Below are 23,148 nucleotides of genomic sequence, written 5' to 3' on the forward strand. Positions count from 1 at the left end.
TCAAGGTGTAATGGACAACAAACAGAAAATGAGTAGAAAATCACTTTTAATTCATGGTTATTGGCTGTCAAAATATGACAAAATACGAGGTGCTACCCAAAATTTTCCGGACTGGTGCTGCAATCTGTTGAATACCATACCTTTGGACTATTGGTCACCATCACCCTCAAAGTAGTTCCCATCCACATGTACACAGCAGTCCCAGCGCTTCTGCCACTGGTCAAATGTTTTCTTTATGTCCTGTTCTTTGAGGTGTTTATCACCGCCAGTGATGCTTCTTCAATCCTCTCTAGAGTGTCGAACTGACGGCCTTTCAACTTGAGTTTCAGTTTTGGGAATAGTACGAAGTTGCAAGGTGCCAAATCTGGCAAGTACAGAGGGTGGGGTACAACTGTCATGTTGTTTTTTGCCAAATATGTCCTGGTGAGAAGGACGTGTGACAGGGCGCATTGTCATGATGCAGCAGCCAGTTCCCTTGATGTCAAAGTTCGGGCCATCGTCGCCGCTTGTTTTCACGGAGCCATTGCAAAATGTCATAGTAGTACATGATATTCACTTTTTGGTGGGGTGGGAGGAATTCTTTGTACACAATTTGCTTAGTATCAAAGAAAATGATGATCATGCTCTTCACTTTGCTCTTCACCTGTCTCGCTTTCTTTGGCCTTGGAGAGCCCAGGCTCTTTCACAGGGATGGCTCATGCTCTGTCCCCTAAACACTTGTTGAATCATTGCAAGGGGTAGACTGGGAGGATGTTTATCGGGAACCTGATGCAAATGTTAAATTTAACTTATTCCATGATAGACTTGTGGGTATATTTGAAAGCAGTTTTCCTAAGAAATTAGTGAATCATAATTCAAATAAACTTGATAAAAAAACATGGCTGACTAAAGGGATTAAAATTTCTTGTAGCCGGAAATGGGAACTATACCAAGAGAGATGAAGAAAAGCTCAACCATTATAAGAAATATTGTAATATACTAAGGAAAGTTATAAAAAAATCCAGAAGTATGTGTATCAAGTCTGAGATTAGCACCTCTGATGACAAAGTTAAAACAATATGGAATATCATTAAAAGGGAAACAGGGCAACCAAGGTCACAGGACAACAGTATTACTGTTAAGCACAATGAAAAGCTTATAAATGCAAAATCACAGGTTGAAAATATTTTTAATAATCATTTTATAAATGTAGTGGAAAATATAGGCACTAGCTGCTCACCAGATAGGGCAGAACTCTATATGAAAGAGGCATTCCCGGTGCAAACAAATGAAATTGAAATCCTACCCACCTCACCGTCTGAAATTAAGAAAATAATAAATTCACTTAAGAATAAAAACTCACATGGAACTGATGGTATCTCCAATAAAATACTAAAATCTTGTCCACATCTGATAAGTCGAGTTCTTAGCCACATATGTAATAGCTCATTGAATCAGGGCATATTTCCTGACAGATTGAAATATGCCATAGTTAAACTCTTGTATAAAAAAGGTGACAAGACAGACGTCAACAATTATCGTCCTATTTCACTTCTGACATCCTTCTCAAAAGTGTTTGAAAAAGTAATGTACTCAAGAGTAACTTTACACATCAGTGGGAATAACGTTTTAACAAAATGTCAGTTCGGTTTTCAGAAAGGTGTTTCAACAGATAGTGCTATACATGCTTTCACTGATCAAATTTTAAATGCTCTGGATAGTAGAACATCACCAATTGGGATTTTCTGTGATCTCTCTAAGGCTTTTGATTGTGTGGATCATGAAATCCTCTTAGATAAGCTGAAGTCCTATGGAATGAATGGTTCAGTACACAGATGGTTCACTTCATATTTAACTGGTAGAATGCAGAAGGTTGAAACAGTAAACCCACATAGTACACAAAGGGCATCAGATTTTTCAGACTGGGGATGTATCAAGAATGGGGTACCACAGGGTTCTGTCTTGGGGCCTTTATTGTTTTTAATATATGTTAATGACTTGCCTAATTATATTCATGAAGATGCAAACTTGGTTCTCTTTGCAGATGACACAAGTATTGTAATCAAGCCTAAAAAGCAAGAATCAGCTGAGGAAAATGCAAATAATGTTTTTCAAAGAGTTATTAGGTGGTTTTCCGCAAATGGACTTTCATTGAACTTTGAAAAAACACTGTACATACAGTTCAGTACAGGGAAAGGCATAACACCGGAAATAAATATAGAGTGTGGAGGAAAATCTTTAGCTAAAGCAGATTGTTCAAAATTTCTGGGTGTCTTTATTGATCAGAATTTAAACTGGAAGACACACATTGACAATCTACTGAAACGATTGAGCTCAGCTACCTATGCTATTAGTGTCATTGCAAATTTTGGAGACAAGCATATCAGTAAGTTAGCTTACCATGCATATTTTCATTCTTTGCTCTCTTACGGAATCATCTTTTGGGGCAATTCATCACTAAGAAAGAACGTATTTATTGCACAAAAACGTGTTATCAGAATAATGTCTGGGGCTCATCCAAGATCATCTTGTAGACAATTATTTAAAGAATTAGGGATATTGCCAGTAGCTGCACAATATATATACAGCCTAATGAAATTTGTTGTTAGTAACCCAGATCACTTCAGAGTTAATAGCACAGTCCACAGCTACAATACTAGGAGACAGGGTGACCTTCACTACCGTTCATTGAATTTGACATTGGCACAAAAGGGGGCGAATTATACTGCCACAAAGATTTTTGGTCACTTGCCAAACAATATCAAAAGTCTGACAGACAACCAATCGGCATTCAAAAGTAAGTTGAGGGAATTCCTGAATGACAACTCCTTCTACTCCATAGATGAATTTTTAGACATAGGCTAAAGAAATACAGTAAGTATTAACAATTGTACCGTATATAAGACTAACAAAGATTATTTGGGATAAATGAATCTTTTGTACTTTGACACGTTCCACATCATTACGAAAGAATCGTGTTCATGATCCATGGAACAAGTAATATAACTAACTAACTAACTAACTAGCAAGGGTCTCCATAGCACCTTTCCCAAGATTCATACAGAATCTGGTACACAAGTACTGTTACTGTTCGTGGGTTCATCGTAAATTCGCCACACACCAGATATTACGGAAATCACTGTAGACACACAACAAATCCTCCCAGCTGAATGCCACTCCGCACATTGACTCATCAGATATACAGCTCTTGCCACCTAGCAGTGCAACTTTACAGATGGCAGCACCAATCCTGAAAATTAACTGGAATGGCTTCTGTGGTAATTTAGTGAATTATATGGATTTCTTTGAAATGTTTCATTCCAATAAGAAAATTTGCAATTTCTACATGCCAGTAACATTAAGGGAAAGGGTTATTAATGGACAGTGGAATTATAGGAGAGAGTGACTGTAGATTGTAAAAACAACATTGTGTATGGGACTGGAACTGAAAAGGAAAATGTACCACAGGATATATTAGTTATGAGAATTATAAAACCACCACATAGGTTAATGTATGTGATAACAAAAACAACAGTGATGTCTAAGGAGAGTTGTAAAAGTTTTTCGCCATTTTATTGTTGTAAATGAAATTCTTATCTTGCTGTGTTGTGCTTTATGTATGGGTTTAACTTAAATTCGTGAATATTCTAATCTTTTTACTCTTATTTGTTGACGAGGTATGACAAAATATGTAGCAAACAAATATCACAGAAGATATTTGTGAATTTTACTATCTAAAATAATTTCACTAAATCATAATTTTTCCAGGTAGGACAAAAAGGGGGGGGGGGGGGGGAGAGAGAGAGAGAGAGAGAGAGAGAGAGAGAGAGAGAGAGAGAGAGAGAGAGAGAAAGGCTGGTTAGAACAAAAACAACGAAGTGTTAATTGGGTTCAATTACAGGCACACATAACCCCAGCTTAAGATACTCATTTAATAATGATAGACAGCTCTAATACACAAAAATGAATAATGGAATTTGACATACTCATCCATCTCTTTATATATATATCATGTCAATGACCAATGGAATATATAACCAATTAAATTATTTTTTTTCCTTTCCTGACATGATAAATGAGTAAACATTAATTTATTGTTATAAATAAAGAAGAATTACTTTACCTTCTCTGACTTAAGAGATTTGAACAGTGGGGAATGACCAGCAAATTCTGTATCAATCAAACCTTCTCCTCTATGTGACAATACATTCAATTCCTGTGAAGAAATTTCAACATTAACATTTAATAATAACCTCAACAAAATTAATTATGAGCTATAAGTGTTTCAACATACCAAACATCGAGCTGTGTGCCCTTGTAATGTTGACTTCTCAGCTTCCCCTCTTTCTTTGCTATTGACATCTGCTCCTGCAGCAATCAATCTTGTGACTAACTATAAAAAGGAAGAAACATAAAGTATACATTAATGAAATAGCATAAACGCATGACTTAGAAATATATTAAAAACAAAGATTCCAAGACTTACCAAGCGGGAAAACGATAGCAGACAGGCACAAGAACAAAACACACAAACACACACACAGAATTACTAGCTTTCGCAACCGATGGTTGCTTCTTCAGGAAGGAGAGGGAAAGACGAAAGGATGTGGGTTTTAAGGGAGAGGGTAAGGAGTCATTCCAACCCCGGGAGCGGAAAGACTTCCCTTAGGAGGAAAAAAAGGACAGGTGTACACTCGCGCACACACACACACGCACACATATCCATCCGCACATACACAGACACAAGCAGACATATTTAGGCAAAGAGTAAGGGCAGAGATGTCAGTCGAGGTGGAAGTACAGAGGCAAAGAAGTTGTTGAAAGACAGGTGAGGTATGAGCGGCGGCAACTTGAAATTAGCGGAGGTTGAGGCCTGGCAGATATCGAGAAGAGAGGATATACTGAAGGGCGAGTTCCCATCTCCCGAGTTCGGATAGGTTGGTGTTGGTGGGAAGTATCCAGATAACTCGGACGGTGTAACACTGTGCCAAGATGTGCTGGCCGTGCACGAAGGCATGTTTAGCCACAGGGTGATCCTCATTACCAACAAACACTGTCTGCCTGTGTCCATTCATGTGACTGGACAGTTTGTTGCTGGTCATTCCCACATAGAAAACGTCACAGTGCAGGCAGGTCAGTTGGTAAATCATGTGGGTGCTTTCACACATGGCTCTCCCTTTGATCGTGTACACCTTCCGGGTTACAGGACTGGAGTAGGTGGTGGTGGGAGTGTGCATAGGACAGGTTTTACACCGGCGGCAGTTGCAAGGGTAGGAGCCAGAGGGTAGGGAAGGTGGTTTGGGGATTTCATAGGGATGAACCAAGAGGTTACGAAGGTTAGGTGGACGGCGGAAAGACACTCTTGGTGGAGTGGGGAGGATTTCATGAAGGATGGATCTCATTTCGGGGCAGGATTTTAGGAAGTCGTATCCCTGCTGGAGAGCCACATTCAAGGTCTGATCCAGTCCCGGGAAGTATTCTGTCACAAGTGGGGCACTTTTGGGGTTCTTCTGTGAGAGGTTCTGAGTTTGAGGGGATGAGGAAGTGGCTCTGGTTATCTGATTCTGTACCAGGTCGGGAGGGTAGTTGCGGGATGCGAAAGCTGTTTTCAGGTTGTTGGTGTAATGGTCGAAGGATTCAGGACTGGAGCAGATTCGTTTGCCACGAAGGCCTAGGCTGTAGGGAAGGGACCCTTTGATATGGAATGGGTGGCAGCTGTCATAATGGAGGTACTGTTGCTTGTCGGTGGGTTTGATGTGGACGGATGTGTGAAGCTGGCCATTGGACAGATGGAGGTCAACGTCTAGGAAAGTGGCATGGGATTTGGAGTAGGACCAGGTGAATCTGATGGAACCAAAGGAGTTGAGGTTGGAGAGGAAATTCTGGAGTTGTTCTTCACTGTAAGTCCAGATCATGAAGATGTCATCAATAAATCTGTACCAAACTTTGGACTGGCAGGCTTGGGTAACCAAGAAGGCTTCCTCTAAGCGACCCATAAATAGGTTGGCATACGAGGGGGCCATCCTGGTACCCATGGCTGTTCCCTTTAATTGTTGGTATGTCTGGCCTTCAAAAGTGAAGAAGTTGTGGGTCAGGATGAAGCTGGCTCGTTTTCCCACTTGGTAAGTCTTGGAATCTTTGTTTTTAATATATTTTTCCCATGTGGAAGTTTCTTTCTATTTTATTTACATCATCATTGACTTAGAAATATATTTCACACTTGATTTTCCTTGTTAGTTTTTACATAAAATACTTTACAAACAACAAAATTTAAAATTAAAATAATTCTAATGGTAAAGTAAGATGCATAGTACATGATGAACAAAATAAAGGGATCACATCCACTATTAAAAAATAACACGCACTTGAAAATCTATGTTAACCTATGTTTCCCCTTGCATGTCAGTGTTAAGTTACCAAATACAAGAAACAAAATACTGTCAAAGGTTTGCATTAAACACTAGTCACATGTTGACAGCTGTATCTGTTTTATGAAAATTTTGTAGTTTGTAGGACAAACCATATTTTTTTTAAATACTAAATTTATACCTCCTCTCATTTTTCAAATCATTGTCTGATCATCTTATCAATAACACAACTAAAGAGCATACAGAAACGATCCATCTTGCTGCCTGGTTCCAGTTCTGATTTTGAAGGGCTGTGACAGTGTTCCTCTGAACTTGGCCTCATGTTGATTATGGTTTGTTTGATCAGCTCACTGGACTTTTATTCCATTTCATCTTGTTTGAGAAATCTGTGGATCCTGATATTTTAGACCATTGCCCAACCATCTTTGTTCCTTTCTCAATTTTTTTTTTTTTTTTTTTCAGTTCTAATTCTGTCTTGAAAACCTGGGGCAACCTTAATTTCTTTGTATCTTGTATTTCCTCACAACATTAAGGCTTTTGTTCAGATTTGGCTCAAAAGATGAACATTTGGCTTGCATTAAGTGTCACCTATGTGCAGTATTTGCTGGATTAATATAAGTGTGAGATTTTCTTAACAGAAACAATAGTTCTAAATATGAATGCAGGAAGCAAGCAGCGGTACATTTAATTATTTCCAAATTAGTTATCAGTCATTAGAGGTAGTAGTCTTTCCTTAATTTTTATAGTCCATTAAAAAAATTAAGTATATAAAACTGTTTGTTACCCTGATAACAAGAAGATAAAAAATAGAATTGAGACATTGATAAATTGATCAAAACACTTATTTCAGCCAGGTTTTGACACTGATAATGACCTGCCACTACCCTAACTTCCAGAAAAAAGTTGCACAGTTTCTTGCAAATGTTCTTAACCTGCCATATTATGAGATAATCTCCCAGACCTGAGCATCTAAATGTAGTAATGTATCTGAACAATATGGATATCATGTATAACAGTAAACAGAAGACTTTAGAGAGGACCTTATATTTACATGGAATTTTCTATATTTACATCCATATTCTACAAATCACTGTTATTGTAAGGAGTGTGAGAAGTTTGCTTAAATGCCCTCATATGTATGATAATTAGAGTAAACTTGTCTTCATTGTCTCTACTAGAGCGGTAAGTAGAAGACAGTAGTATATTCCTCTCTGACTACTGTTTCATATGCGGGGTTTCATGGGATAGTTGCCAGCTATCCTTAAGGGTTTGTCAAATTCAGGTTTTCCTGAATTTATGTAACACACCCCTGTCAACATTTGCGCAGCTACTGCCAGTAGATTTATTTATTAATTTCCCTCACAGTAAACAACCTTACTCATTTATTATGAACTTTGAAATGCATTACCCCAATAAAATATGTAAATGCAATATTCATGTAGATTTCCAGTGCCTTCCTAATACACAGCCTAGATTCCATTATTCTAGTGACAAAGGGAATTACAAAGTTGCCCACAGAAACAGACAAAAGATAGGGACATTAATACATTATAAATTAAATCAAAAGCCTATCTCAATAGGGACCGATAGACCATAGCAGTCTGGTCCCTTTAATCCCACAAACCAACCAACCAACCTATCTCATTAGACCCTCCTTCAATAATTATTAGGACTTTTGGATTCCAGGTTCAGAGGCTCCTATTACCAACCACTGCAGAAACAAACATAGTCTTCCAGAAGCATTAATTATAATCAGAGCACTTTTTGTCAGATCCTTGTGACTTCCAGTATTTTCCCTGGCCTTCTTGTGTTAAGAGTTAATGTCTTTGAAAGGCAGACCTACTGAACTGTTCAAGATATAGCTGCAAAAATCACTAGAGGAGCCTAAAAACGGCAGCTTGGCATCAGAAAGGGCAACAAATGTAACAGATTTGTACTTTCTCATCATAATGTGAGGAGCTTGATAAATATGAAAAATAAACCTTTGTTATCATTACAGGAAACTGAAGAACCTTAAAATTATTTCTACAGATGAGCTAGGCACAACAGAACATCGTTAGAAACTCAAAGAAACTCGACACACCACATATATGGATGCAAGTGTGTATCCCATTATTGTTGGCATAATATCAGGAAAAAGCCTTATGTTGATGTTGTTCTGAGGCTGTAATTCGGAAGACTAATTTTATGCAGCTCTCCATGCTAGTCTATCCTATGCAAGTCTCTTCACCTCTGCATAACTACTACAGCCTACAACCATTTGAGTCTGCTTACTGTATTTGAGCCAAAATCTACCTCTGCAATTTATATCCCCCACATTATCACCATCATCATCATCATCATTTCTCATCTGGGGTTTCTGCAGTGTGGTGTACAAGTGCTTGCCATCTCATCCTGTCTTTATAGATTTTCTGTTTCTGGAGATCTTTCCACTGGAATTCCCTCTTGCCCATGCATGATTGCACTGTGTCTTTTCCACATTTTCTCAGCCTTCTGCACAGTCTTTTGTGTTGGCCATTTATTTCAAAATATTTTATGTCTATTCTTGTCCATTCTCATAAAGAACCCACACCACTGCAGTTTGTGTTCCTTTATTAAACTAATAAGAGGACCTTCGATGATGAGTACATTCTTATTCACCTCATCAATGATTTTGTTCTTCTTAGTAGTTTGGTTTATACTTTTTTGTAATTCTTATTTCTGTCATTTGATTTCAGTGAAGTCTTTCTCCACAGGTTACATGTCTCTAAACCATAATGGCAATTGGCACAAGGTAGTGAGGTGTATGGTTGTTTTTGTTTTTGTGGTTTATTATGGTCACATAGAAGGTTTTCTGATATGATTGTAAAAACTGGATGCTTTCTGTGTCCAACTGATTAACAGTGTTGTTTTTGGAAGTTGTACTGAGATATTTGAAATGGGAAACTGATTCTAATTTCACTCTCTCCAAATATAATTTTGACAATAATGGAATTTCCTGTATGGAGAAAAATGTAACATGATGGAAAGGCAACCACTCACCTATAGCATACTGATGCAAAGAGAAACAGTACACAAATTCACACACACAACCACACAGACACCCAAATGCATACTCCCAAGGCCAGGGCAAGATTAATTATTGATATTCAACTATTGAAATCAGTTGCCTGAGCTGATGAAGGTGGAGACAGGGTAAGGTAAGATGCTAGGAGGGGGTAGAGGGAAAGAGTCAAATCTTTAAATAGATGATGTTGTGCCTGCACAAGAAGATGAAAAGAGTATACAGAATATAAAAAAAAGACATTATGTAGAAAGATGGAGTGGTGAGTGGGACTGAGGGGGGGGGGGGGGGGGGGGGACAAAGGGGGAAGGGGGAGAACACGAACATGTTAAAGATGAGGGAGAACGGGCGGCGAGAGAGAAGGGTAGGAAGGGTATGAGATAGAAAAAGGAGAGAGTGGCGGAAAAAGAGTGCCCACATGGTGTTGCAGCGGTGAGGAAAAGTGGTAGGAGAACTTATTCCATGATCTGGATGGAGAAGGAATGGTGTGGACAGAAGAGAGAAAGGAAAAGGCAAGGTGAGGCAGTGGGTACAGGTGGATAGAGAGAGCATGGGATGTGTTGGAGAGACAATTCCCATCTGCACAGTTCTGAGACACTTGTGCTGGAAGGGGGTATGCAGTGGCTCATGTAGTGAAGAAGCTGTACAAGAAGTAAATCTCATGGAGACTCCTGCTTTCTCTTAGATTCTTTGATAAGTTATAAAGTACAATAATTTTTTAATTATTTAAATGAAAAGAGTGTATTCAAGAGTTGCCCTACAGATTTAAGTGATCTAAAGTCAGTGATTGTATCAATCTATAGAATTTCTGGAATGCTGTAACAAAGGTGTTGTTAGCTAAATTTTTATATTTCCAAGAAAAAACTTCATAAATAAAGTAAGAAATAGTTTCTGATCAGAACAGACCTCAGTTTAAGTGTTTTAGTTGAAAACAGGTAATCCATGAAATAACATGACCTAACTCAGAAATTAGGTTTCACATCAAATTTTTGTGAAGCTGCTAGATAGAGAACAGTAGGTTAGTTACCTGCATTGACAATATTATTACAATCTATGAATTTGACAATCCAAAAAGTACTGTGTAGATGTACGTACTCCATATAATTCAGTTTTTTTGTTGAGCTGCCACAAACAGATAAATTTAAGCCTCCAGAAAATCTATATAAAAAGAATTTCAGCAAAATAATATGGATTTTTTCTGCAGTAAACTAAGTGTTGTAAGCTGGCCTGTAAAACACAGCAGTTCAAACACCAGAAACTACAACAAGTACTTAAATTGTTTCTTAAATGCATTCAATGGATTTTTTTTCTCCCAGGACTTAGTAAAAGAAAGTAAACAGTTAACATAAGTGAATTAAACCAGTATTAAAAGAGACAGCTCCACAAAGAGTTAAAATTAAAAAGAAATCCAGATTTTGTTATAGAGTTGTACATTCATGCTATAATGCTGAATCCATGAATATTGTACAGGCAGCTAAAAAAATTCATAAATATTCATCCTAAAACATTGTAGCATTTGATACAGGCAATCTGGCCCACTCCATTTACGTATGAGATGTCACACTATAATGGAACTGATCAGTGCTCCTATTTCTCTCTCTTGTATCATAGAATATGATACTCACCTTGAATTTATGACACAGTCCAAGGTAAATTATTTCTGCTATTTCTGCAGTTAATTGTATGAGACACTTAGGATGTAAAAGACTGAACTGCATCTTCATGTATTTTTGTTGTTGATTTGTGTGTAACAAGTACTGTAGAGTCTGCAAGTAATGGAGGAGTCAGTTGTTTGACACATTATGGTGTGAGCTGCTTGGCTGTAAACTTGATTGGTTTTGTCTGAAAAAAATCTGGTTACTGTTTATCTCCTGTGGAAGTTTAATTAGTGGAAAATGAAGAAAATAAAAGAGCTGTTGAAAAACAAGTGGAAGCAGTGTGCAAATTATACAATTGAAAATAATCACACCTAGCACATATGTACATCATTTTTTACCATGAAACACAAGACTTTACGAGCAAGATATTCATTAAGGAACATCAAGAAAAAGCTAGTGATCTCATATCCTTCATTCCATAAATAGTTGCACATACGTACACAAGTAAGCTAAAAAAGTTTACAAGTTTTGAACATAGTTTCTTGTCAGTAGTTTATGTGGTGTAAGAGAGGAGGGTGTCTCAGTATTGCCCAGGTTATTGATCTAATTGACCTACTTATGGTCGAACTGGCCCTGCCCCTATTTCTCCCTCCCACTTTTAGCTCCCCTTGCCGCATCCCACCCTATCCCCCTCACACCTTCTCAAGTCATTCACAGCATTCCATTAAAATGAAGCAGTCAGTCACTGCTTAGTAATTTACAGACACTTAAATTCAAAAACCCAGTTGTAATGCATCCATCTTGATCGTGCTCAAAAGTATCTGCACGCTCTGAATTCTTTGCATCATCTTAAAAAAATTACATTTCATCTGAGCTCCATAAATTTGTGACTTGTCAGATTTCTTTCTTCTTCTTCTTCTTCTTTTTCTTCCTCTTTTTTATCAATATTCAGCAGAAGTTATCCAAATAATTACATAAATGATATAACTTGCAGTATTCTTGGCTGCGCGTAGTAGTACCAAAACACTCTGAAATATGTATTTTACTTAATTTTTTTGTGCCACATTCAACCAAAAACAGTATAAATGGTGTAACTTGCAGTATTTCAAAGTACTTTACAGGATGCTTGAGAGTATCCAAATGCTCTGAACTTTTTGCTCCATATCCAAAAGTACTTATCCAAAAATTACATAAAGCAGCACTTGTTTATGTGCAAAGTTTCATTTCTAGTCAAGTCACAACAAAATCTCAGTTTTATTATATTCAACATCTAAAGGCTTGTGAAGCATCACAAGACAAGCAGGCAGGCAGGCATAAGTGAGACTGAACTCACTCACCGAGTGTTTTGCTAGTTCTAAAACATCCTGTCTCACTGATATGCAAGCATCGTAATATGAGCTGCATTCAGTATTATAATACAAACATGCCAATCTAACTTCAAACTCACAGAAGACTTGTTGGCAAGAGTAAACAATTTAATCCCCACACCAAAAATTTGTCTCTAAAACTGATATCAAAGTCAGTCAAACATTATAGTGACCACCATCCCTGAATTAATTATTTTCCGCATCTGTAATGTCTGTCAAGGGTCACAATGTTAATTCAACATTTAAAATGTTTGAAAAAATATGTCAGCAGTGAAAAATAACAATATTTGCATCAAGTACCTGTACCACATTGTTATTGTGGGTGAGGTCTGTTGGCATTCTACTCCTTGCACACTCCACCAGACAGCATTCATCTCTCTCCCCACCCAAACACTTCTATCCCTTCCTCTTCCCTGTCCCCTCCAAAATGCTGCTTGCATATCACATGATAGCTGCATCCCAGCCTGAGATGCTGGGGTTGGCAGTTGTGTGTGCATGAGGTGTACCTGCGTGTGTGTGAATGGTGTGTGTCTCTTTTTACTGATGAAGGCTGTGGCTGAAAGCTCTATGTAAGTGTTTTTAAGAGTACCTGTCAGCTGTTTAACAAGTTTTCTTTACAGTAAGTAGCAATCTGTCTTTTCCTATATTGTTGATATTAAATTCATTTGAATGTGCAAAAATTGTTTGCACAACACACACTACAAATCTAACTTACAGCCTAAAGTGCACATGTCAAAGAGAATTAGCAAAGTAAGCAACATTATACCCATGTCAAAAACTTGCCCAATATCAAAGTGAGTCAAACATTACAGCGATCCCATGCTGAAGAATAAACTTCTTCTTGCAGTTCAAAACGTTTTTAAAATACTGTTAGACAGTGGAAACTTAGGGGGAAAGCAGGAAAGTGTGAAGATTTTTGATTCCATTGGAAAAAAAGTTTTTTAGTTTCACCTGTAATCAATTTAGCACTGCATCAATGACTTCTGCATTGGTTGCAAATCTTCTTCCCTTGAGCGCTTCCTTTAATTGTCCAAACATATGGAAATTGCTTGGGACCAGGTCTGGACTTTATGGCATGTGTTCCAGCATACAAATTCCAACTCCTTTATTCTTTTGGTCGTCTGTGCTGCAGAATATGGCCAAATGTTATCTTGTAGTGGGATGACACTTTTCCACAGTTTTCTATAATGTGTCGATCTGATTGCAGGTTTCAGTTCAGTTCACAACATATCACAATAGTTCTCACTGTTCACAATTTTGCCTCTTGGAATGAAATGAACAGCTGCCACGCCTTCTATGTCCCAGAATAGTGTTTGCATTATCTCACCAGCTGATGGTTGATGTTTAAATTTCTTAACTTTTGCTATTGATGGGTGTTTTCGTACCATGCTAACAGCCTTATTTTCTAGTTCATGATGATGCACCGACATTTCATCTGCAGTTACGATTTTCTGTAAAAATCCAGCTCTCTCGCAATGATGAAGGGCCAAATGTTTACAGGAGATGTCCATCCTTTGTGCCTTATACTGCACTGACAATTCTTTTGGTACACATGTTCCTCATATTTTCTGAAGATTTAGATTGTCATGTAAGATAGAATATGCTGAACCATGACTGATAGGTAAATTCTTGGGGATTTTGTCAACTGCGATTCATCAGCTTTCCATCACCTTACCGTCAATGACTTCAAAATTGTCCTGGTTGTTGACATCAATGGTCTGCTGATTGCTCCTCATCACAAAGAAAAGTTTTTTCCACTTTGAAGTTCTCTATCCATTTGCAGATCATAATCCCCATAGGTTTAATACCTTTTAATACCACAAAATGCAAATCACTACCCTCATTTCCTTCTCGGCACTGATCGATAATGGAGCTGTCTGCTACAATACAGTGACTAACTCAGTCACATCAGACAGAATTGTTGCAGACAACAATATTTCAGCCCTGGATACTAGCAATGTTACCAAGCCCTGGGGGACTGATAACCTCAGAAGTTAAGTCCCATAGTGCTCAGAGCTTTTTGAACCAAGCCCTGCAACAAAAAACTGCAAAAGTCCCATTACTTTTTGACTTCCCCTCATGTATGTGGGCTTTCCAAAAAGCATCACACCTTATTCTTTATTGTTGAAATCAGCAGTCACATCAGGGTGTACATGCTCTTGATGTTTATAGGAATATGTCGTACACATACGCGATTTTTTTTTTTTTTTTTTCATGAATGCAGAAACAACCAGCCACTGAATTATTTTATTTCCTCAATCTACATAAATGGAAATTATCACTGTAACATGGTTTAAGTAAGTATCATAAGGGTCATATAGTACTGCCATGTTAAACCATTCAAAATGTAAATGCAAATCTGCAATCTTTCAACAATGCTGAAGACAAGTGTTTTGTGATGAAACACACGTAATATGTTATGATATTTTATTTCTCTCATTTCTGTTACAGTTCTATTTTCTTATAAGCAGATGTAATGCCCATTACATCTATACAGTCTTTGAAAATGAAGCTATAATCCAAAACATGTTGAACAGCAATTGTAAAATAAATATATTGCAAAGGTGCTGTGCAAATCAGTACTGTGCAACTGACTGTGACATGAACCCAGCTTTACTTACACCACTACCTCATCTCCCACTTTCAAAATTTTATCTAAGTTGTCCTGCACAACTTGTGGGACTAGTATTCCTATAAGAAAGAACACTGTGGAGAGATGGTTTAGCCACAGCCTGAGGATTACTTCCAGATTAGAGTTTCACTCTGTACTGGAGTGTGTGCTGATATAAAACTTCCTGGTGAATTAAAAGTAAGTGCTATGTAAGGACTCAAACCAGGGACATTAGCCTTTTGCAGGAAAGGTCCAGGTCCCAGTCCCAACCTGGCATACAATTTTAATCTGCCAGGAAGTTCCATATCAGTGCACACGCTGCTGCAGAATCAAGGTTCATTCTGGGAAAATATTATTACTGAAGACACAATATTATTAGTTAATACTGCCCTAATATGTAAGTTACAATCACAGACAGGCCATTATATGATGTCTGTTAATAATTTTAGAGTAATTTTGCCAGTACACATCTACATCTATATTCTGCAAATCATCATCAGATACATGGAAGATGGTACATCACATTGTACCAGTTATAATGGTTTCTTCCTGTTCCATTCACATATGGAGCACAGAAAGATTGATTGTTTAAATGTCTCTGTGTGTGCACAAATTATTCTAATCTTATTCTGATGACCCTCATGTAAGCAATATGAAGGGGGTTTTAGTATAATCCTAGAGTAATCATTTAAAGTAAGTTCTTGAAACATTGTCAACAGATGTTCTTGGGATTGCTTACGTCTATCTTTAAAAGTCTTCCAGTTCACTTCCTTCAGTATCTCTGTATCACTCTCTCACAGATTAAACAAAGCTGTGACCATTTGTGCTGCCGTTCTCTGGGTACCTTCAATATCTTCTGTTAGTTCTATCTGGTACGGGTCTCACACACTAGAACAATATTCTAGAACCAGTCACAAGAGTAATTTGTAAGCAATCTCGTTTGTTGAGTGACTGCATTTCCCCAGTATTCTACCAGTAAACTGAAGTCTACCACCTGCTTTGCCCATGACTGGGCCTGTGCAATCATTTCATTTCATATCCCTACAAAGTGTTACACCCAGGTATTTGTAAGAGTTATCCAACTCCAACAGTGACTAACTGATACTATAGTCATAGGATACTATGTTTTTTCATTTTGTGAAGTACAGAATTTTATATTTCTGAACATTTAGGGCAAATTGCCAATCTCTGCACCACATTGATATCTTATCAAGATCTGACTGAATATTTATACAGTTTCTTTCAGATAACAAATCAGTATAGATAACTGCATCAACTGCAAAAAGCCTGGTTATACTATTAATATTGTCTGCAAAGTTTGAAGGTAGCCAGAAGATTCTGTACTGAAATATTAAGGCAGTAAGTTATTGACATCCTGCATTTCACCCAAAATTTTGTGGAACAACATACCTATCACCAATCAAAATGTTAGCTTTGCCACACTGGATCACATCAATGACATGCGGTATGAGGGCACAAGAAACGTCTGTACCTTACAGTCATATATTCTGTGAAAGTACATCCCTTTTTTCGAAATAAAGTAGACAAAAGACCATCAGTGCAGATGATTCTTTCCCTGCCTATTGATCCAGGGTAATTTTTCCATGGTTAAACACCCATTATCATATTAAGCATGACTCCATTTAGTGAAGAGACAAATTATAAAACTTCTAAAAGCTAAATACTCAAAGTAATTCACTAAACTACCAGAAAAATACAACAATGAATAACTATTTAGAAAACTTTATTGATGCAAAGATCAAACAACAGCAATGCCAGGTACAAATATCAACAATGTAGGAAAAGATAGATTGCTGCTTACCATAAAGAAAACACTTCAAGTTGCAGACAGGCACGATTAAAAGAGACTCTTGGTGTCTCTTAATCTTGCCTGTCTGCAACTTGACATGTCTTCATTGTGGTAAGCAGCAATCTATCTTTTCCTACATTGTTGTTATTTATGCAAAGATTTCATCCAGTTTTTAACCCATCTGTAGTTGGCATAGTACAGCTTTTATCTTCATCATCAATATATTTATGTTGACTGTATTTTGAAAGTTTTAGTTGCCTATACCCTGTACTTCCTTGTTCCAAAATTAAGTACATATCATACACACTTTCATATACATTGATATTTGGATGCAGTGCAGCCTTCACAATGTGTCAGACTTCACCAAAATGTAGCTAATCAGCCCTTCTCCAATTGTTCATGTTATATCCAATATTAAGCAGACACCGTTCTGCTAAATATAATTAATACACATTTCTGACTCTTACTATGAGCAAAACTTTATGATCTATAACACTTATTTCTACCAAATTACCTCATCTTGATGGCGCCACAGAGCCATGTGGAGAATATCTGAAAGCTCATCCTTTCTGCAAGATGATAAAGTGACTCCACCCTCTACTAGTTCTTTCAGTGCCTAAAAAATCATAAACATTATCAAGATATAAGTAAAGTATAAGTAAAATACTTGTCTGCTTTAGTAATTCATTCACATATAATGTTCCATAAATTCCATAATGAATGACAGCCTGCAGGACTGTGGATAAGGTCAGTTTATACATTAACAGGCAAAAGCTTACAGCCTTTATCAGAAAAAGAGAAATATACACCATTCATACACACAAGCAAGCACACCTCACCACCAACTCCAGCAGCTAGAGCCAGACTGCAGTAAGTAGCAATCTGTCTTCTCCTACATCCTTAAAATGTTGGTCTTTATCATTGCTACTCACAGAGGTCATAGAAAAATTCTTCCCACCTGTATTCAAATTTAATTCAACATGTTTTCCAAGTCATGTTATCATAGCTTTCCATTGAGGTAGCTGCTGCATTTTATGTTCGTTTGTGTTGTAAAAACAAGTCAGTGACAAACATTTACAAGAGACTGCAGAACTTTACATTGATGATGCTGTTGACTCCAGTACTATTAGTCATTGGACAAGCAGATTATCAGGTGAATATTCAAGACCTCCTGCATGATAACAGACCAAGCACTGCACAGATTCCTGAGAATGTGTAGCATATTCACAACGTGATTTTGGCTGACAAATGCATAATAGTGACTGAACTGGCAATATGAGTGGGACTACGAGAAGCAGGACGAGATATGATGATGCTGTGAAGGCTGCTAAACAGTAACTCAAATGTGCTTCTTCTGACTTCTACCATGCCAGTATATAGGCCTTAGTTCCAGCATGTTAAAAATATCAAAGACATGGAAAATAAATTGGATGTTTAAAAAAAACATTTTGCATTTCTTTTGGAGTGACCCTCACATGATGAGTGTGAACTGACTCACACTGACAGCTAAGGAATTATGCATAGGGTACTTTATATGTTTATATGTAATTAGGACAAAAACAGTTACATTAAAAAAAGCCAGTGCTCCTCCTTTTAACCTATTCAGATGGTGTTTTTGTATGATATTGAAAAAAAAAAAATACTTTAAGTAACTTGACACAGATTGCTATTACATGTCTGTAAGCTTGCAAAACCCATAAAATACTAACTTTAGAATTAAGTGAAATTTACATAACTGAATCCAAATGTAATGATACATTGTACAAGGGGGCGAGGCTTGTAATTTATGCTGTTACTCTGTTTTTCAATGTGTATGATTATATAACTATAATACCGTATGTTTGTAATTAAGTACAGTTCATCTGTAATTACATATGTATGTAATAACATATAAAAGGCAATGTCTATTCTGGTGTCAATGGAAAATAAATGTACTGATTCTTCTACTGTGTTGATTTTCAGTTTTCAGCCTGACATATCTTGGCAAACTGTTATAGACTGCTGCAACAGGTTATAAAACTTCACTGTGAATCCAGGATAATTATGCATAGTCTATATGGAATACTTGGACATAAGTTTTTACTTGTAGTGTTGTATTTACTCTGTTTTTCAATGTGTATGATTATATAACTATAATACCGTATGTTTGTAATTAAGTACAGTACATCTGCAATTACATATGTGTGTAATAACATATAAAAGGCAATGTCTATTCTGGTGTCAATGGAAAATAAATGTACTGATTCTTCTACTGTGTTGATTTTCAGTTTTCAGCCTGACATATCTTGGCAAACTGTTATAGACTGCTGCACCAGGTTATAAAACTTCACTGTGAATCCAGGATAGTTATGCATAGTCTATATGGAATACTTGGACATAAGTTTTTACTTGTAGTGTTGTATTTGTGAATTCTACAGTTCCTAAATTCTCTTGTTTTACTAACCATAAACACAGCCAGTGAGGATATGTATTGGCTTGCAAGTGTAACAATCTTTAGGTGCCTGGAGAGGCTTCTGCATAACGTGGTCAGCGGTTGTATGGGACAGGTCTTGAATGAAGGTCAAGTAAGTCCATCCCACTTATCCTCCCAGCACCACCTACTCCAGTCCAGTACAAGCGTCATCCATCCCATCGAAGGCAGGGTTACCTGTGAAACCTGTCAAGTGACCTACAAGCTAGTAGCAACCACTGTGCTGCAATCTACATGGGCACCATGGCCAAAAAGATGTCTGTTCATGTGAGTGACCACTGGCAAACTGTGGCCAAGGACAGCTGAATCATCCAATTGCTGAGCATGCTGCGAACACAATGTTCATCAATTCAATGATTGCTTCACAGCCTGCACCATCTGGATCCTTCCTATCAACACCAGCTTTTCTGAACTGCACAGGTGGGAACTCTCCAAGCAATATATCCTATGTTCTTGCAACCACCCTGGCCTCAACCTTCATTAGTCACTGTCCTTAACCTACCTATCCTGTTCCCTGCTCCCACTCAAGCACTACACAACTTTCTATTCCACCATCACACTCACAGTCATTTTACTTCTCTTCTTCCTGCCCTCCCACAACCACCCCATCTAACCTCTCAATCATACCTAGCTGCCCTACCCTGTCTTCACCACATCCCTGTATACTCCCACTAACAACACTTTACCAACTGCCACTCCTAATCTGCTATTCCTCCCCTTCCTTGCTCCAGCCTCCTCCTTACCTCCACTAACCAGATGGCTTCTCCCATCATACGCAGTGCAGTTGCCTGCAGTCCGGCCTCAGCAGCCAGAAACAGTCGTCATATGCATGTGGCCAGAGACAGTCATCATGTGTGTGTGTGTTGCTCTTGTGTTGTCTGTTTTAGATGAAGGCATTTTGGCTGATAGCTCACTTCTTTAGCAGTCTTTTTGTTGTGCCTTTCTGCATCTCAACATCCCCACTATATGGCAAGTAGCAAAGTATCTTTTTTCATAATACTGTCACAATTCCATCCTGAATTTTCCATTGTTTAAAATACCCAAATGGAAGATTAAAATTTGGGTGTATAACAAAAGGCATAAGAATGTCATGTAATACTAAGAGGAAACCATATGAGCAAAGAATTATCACCAGTGTTTCAAAATTCCACAACTGCTTTAAGCTGTAACACACTGTCCTAAGGAAAGTAATTTATAGGGTTAAACAATGTGGAACATTGAAAACCGAAAACGAATAACGATCAGATGCAACTTGAATACCTATGCTACAGTGATGATCCTGTTGCAGATACATCAGAAATATGGAATACATGTATCTGCACTTGAGCTTTGCTAGCAGCCTATCTTCTGGGTGCCCATTCCCTTCTAAAACATTGACAATAAAAGGCACAGCATTCACAAAACCATTTTTTTTTTTAAAAATTCCATATACAAACATGAAGTTATGAAAATTATCAGCCTAATGAAAGAGTCCTATGCTTTCGGCACAGATGGATTATTCATCCTCATAATAAAAATGGTTGACCTCCGAATTTCTGAATCACTATATGACATTATCAACAACTTCCTCTATACTGGGATTTTCCCTAAAGCTTTCAAGATAGCCAAGATAGCTCACAAACTCAAAGAGACAGGTGAAATTAACAATTGTCTGCCTATTACCACCACAAAAAGCTTCTTTAAAATACTTGAAAAAGTACATTCAATCACATTCCTTGAAAGCAACTACTTATTACCTGAAAATCAGTTTGGCTTTAGGAGAAACAAATCAATAAGTGAAGTGATTTTCATTTTTGCATACTATAATATAAGTGTGTTTGATGAGGAATACTATTTCTCTTGGTTCATTATACATCTCATAAAAGCATTTCATTTGTAGATCACTCATTGCTGTTACATAAGCCAGAAGGTGTCTGCAGTGAGTGGTTCTGCTCATATCTATCCAACAGGAAGCAGCTGGTTAAATTAATGACACAAGAAGCAAGGGAAATGCGTTCAGAGGAAGCATTAGTAACCTGCAGTATCTGACAGAGCCCTAGAGCCTCTCCTCTTTTTTCCTGTACATCAATGAACTATCCAAAAACTTACTATCCACAGTTCCTGTCTTGTTTGCTGGTGATACAAATCTGTTCTTCCAGAACACCTCACTGGTGCTTATCAGAAGTGACACTAGTGACAGCAGTGTACTTGATATACACCAATAAACCATTGCCCATCAAAAGTAAAGCAGTGCTCATGGAACAATGGAAGCCACACAGAGCCAATATCTCTTCATTATGAAGTAAAAGAGTAGGTACATGAAATAAAATTTCTTGGACTGTGGATAGAAAGCTCAGTACTATGGATTTTGAGCAAAGATAACCTACTTAAAGAAAGTGTGGCTTTTGTTATGCCTTATGAGTATTCCATCAAAGCTGTGACTTAATTACTGCAGATCAGTCTATTTTACTATAGTGCATCCAGTTATAGTTTGTAACACACCTTTCAGAAGCTAATCAAACACAAATACTTCTCTGATACAGAAAAGAACCTTAAAGATAATGGGGACGGTAGCACTTCACACAGTAACCATACCAATTTTTAAGGCATTAAGTGGGGGAAGGGTGGGGGGTGGGGGGGGGGGGGGGGGGCACATTGTAATGACGTAATGCAATCAAACCCAAAATAATACATTTCAACATTTGAAATCTACAATGTACCTGAAAAGATGAGGAATTATCCACCTATTAACAACTATTATACACTCATCCTCATAAATTAAAAATAATGCTGATAAATCGAGAAACAATGCTCTGGTGGGCGGTTTGTGGGTTTAAATCACCTTGGTGTATGACCATACAGTGTATTTGGCCTGTGGTCATCGCACGGCGGTGCTGGAAGCAGTCCACATACACAGAGGTGTGTAGGTGAATATTAGAGTACAGTGCAGTGAGTAAGTGTGCAGACATTTTCAGACATGCTAATGGTGACTGTGTGTTGAAAATGGCTGGTTATGGTAGCTAACCGTTTGATATCACAATACTGAATTTGTTGATGAATTTGTACATTACAGATGGATATAACAGGAAATTGTGCTCAAATTGTTCGAATGCAAAGCGACTAAAGGTTTATCATGTCATGTCATGTCATCTAAATATTTTATTGTTAATATGTCGGACCTACAGATCTATTTCCACACAGCTTGAATGAATATTCATTACTATCTTTCACATCAAAGCCACAATAGTATTTTACAGTCAATGAGACTTCAAACAAAGTCAGTGCTCACGAGCTACCAGAGCCTGATTTGTTGAAGAAATATAATCATCAATAGCACAAAAATCTAAAACAACAGTGACAGAGTAGTCTAAAAAGATTGAATACATATATTGATCTGTGTTAAATTGCTAACCACATTGTGCCATTGCTTTTGTATCTCTTGTTCATGCAAAACATATTTTTTCTTAAATTAAATGTTTCTCTCTCTTTTACCTGTTCCTATGAAAAGATATAAACCACACTGAGAAGGAAGGAACAAAATCAGGAATATTTATTTACATTTACTGAAAGAAAAGGAAAATTATGTTACATTACTACTAAATTACTCTGGTCATCACAGCAAAAACACACAGTAAGCACGTCTTTGTTTTATTGCTTGCCAGCAGATGTCATGGATCTCGCAGTTCACTAGGGTATATGTATCATATAATCATTAATTTTTTTAACTGGCGATTCTAAGAATTTTAATTATGGTAACTGTTAGGTTTTTAGGGACTGCGGGGTTATGGTAGCCACTACTGTACAATGCTAAGTTAAAATGTTGGTGTAATGTTGTCTTGACTAGTAATGTTGCATGCCTCTTCTTGAAAGTTGGGGAAGAATTTCAGTGTTGCTAACCACATTACTTATATGTATGCAAATGT

At 37.5% G+C, this 23,148-nt stretch overlaps 1 protein-coding gene across 1 annotated transcript in view; it reads right to left on the reverse strand.

Annotated features, from left to right (window-relative positions):
• The window catches only part of LOC126281081 (serine/threonine-protein phosphatase 6 regulatory ankyrin repeat subunit B-like), a 243,704-nt gene that overhangs the window by 120,760 nt on the left and 99,796 nt on the right, over positions 1 to 23,148 (reverse strand). The window contains exons 7-9 of the mRNA XM_049979814.1: positions 17,291 to 17,392; positions 4,274 to 4,372; positions 4,103 to 4,195 (exon numbers count right to left, since the gene is read on the reverse strand). Coding sequence (XP_049835771.1) covers positions 4,103 to 4,195; positions 4,274 to 4,372; positions 17,291 to 17,392 — 294 coding nt within the window. The remainder of the gene's footprint in view (positions 1 to 4,102; positions 4,196 to 4,273; positions 4,373 to 17,290; positions 17,393 to 23,148) is intronic.

This window comes from Schistocerca gregaria, chromosome 1, assembly GCF_023897955.1.
Source record: "Schistocerca gregaria isolate iqSchGreg1 chromosome 1, iqSchGreg1.2, whole genome shotgun sequence".
NCBI lineage: Eukaryota > Metazoa > Arthropoda > Insecta > Orthoptera > Acrididae > Schistocerca > Schistocerca gregaria.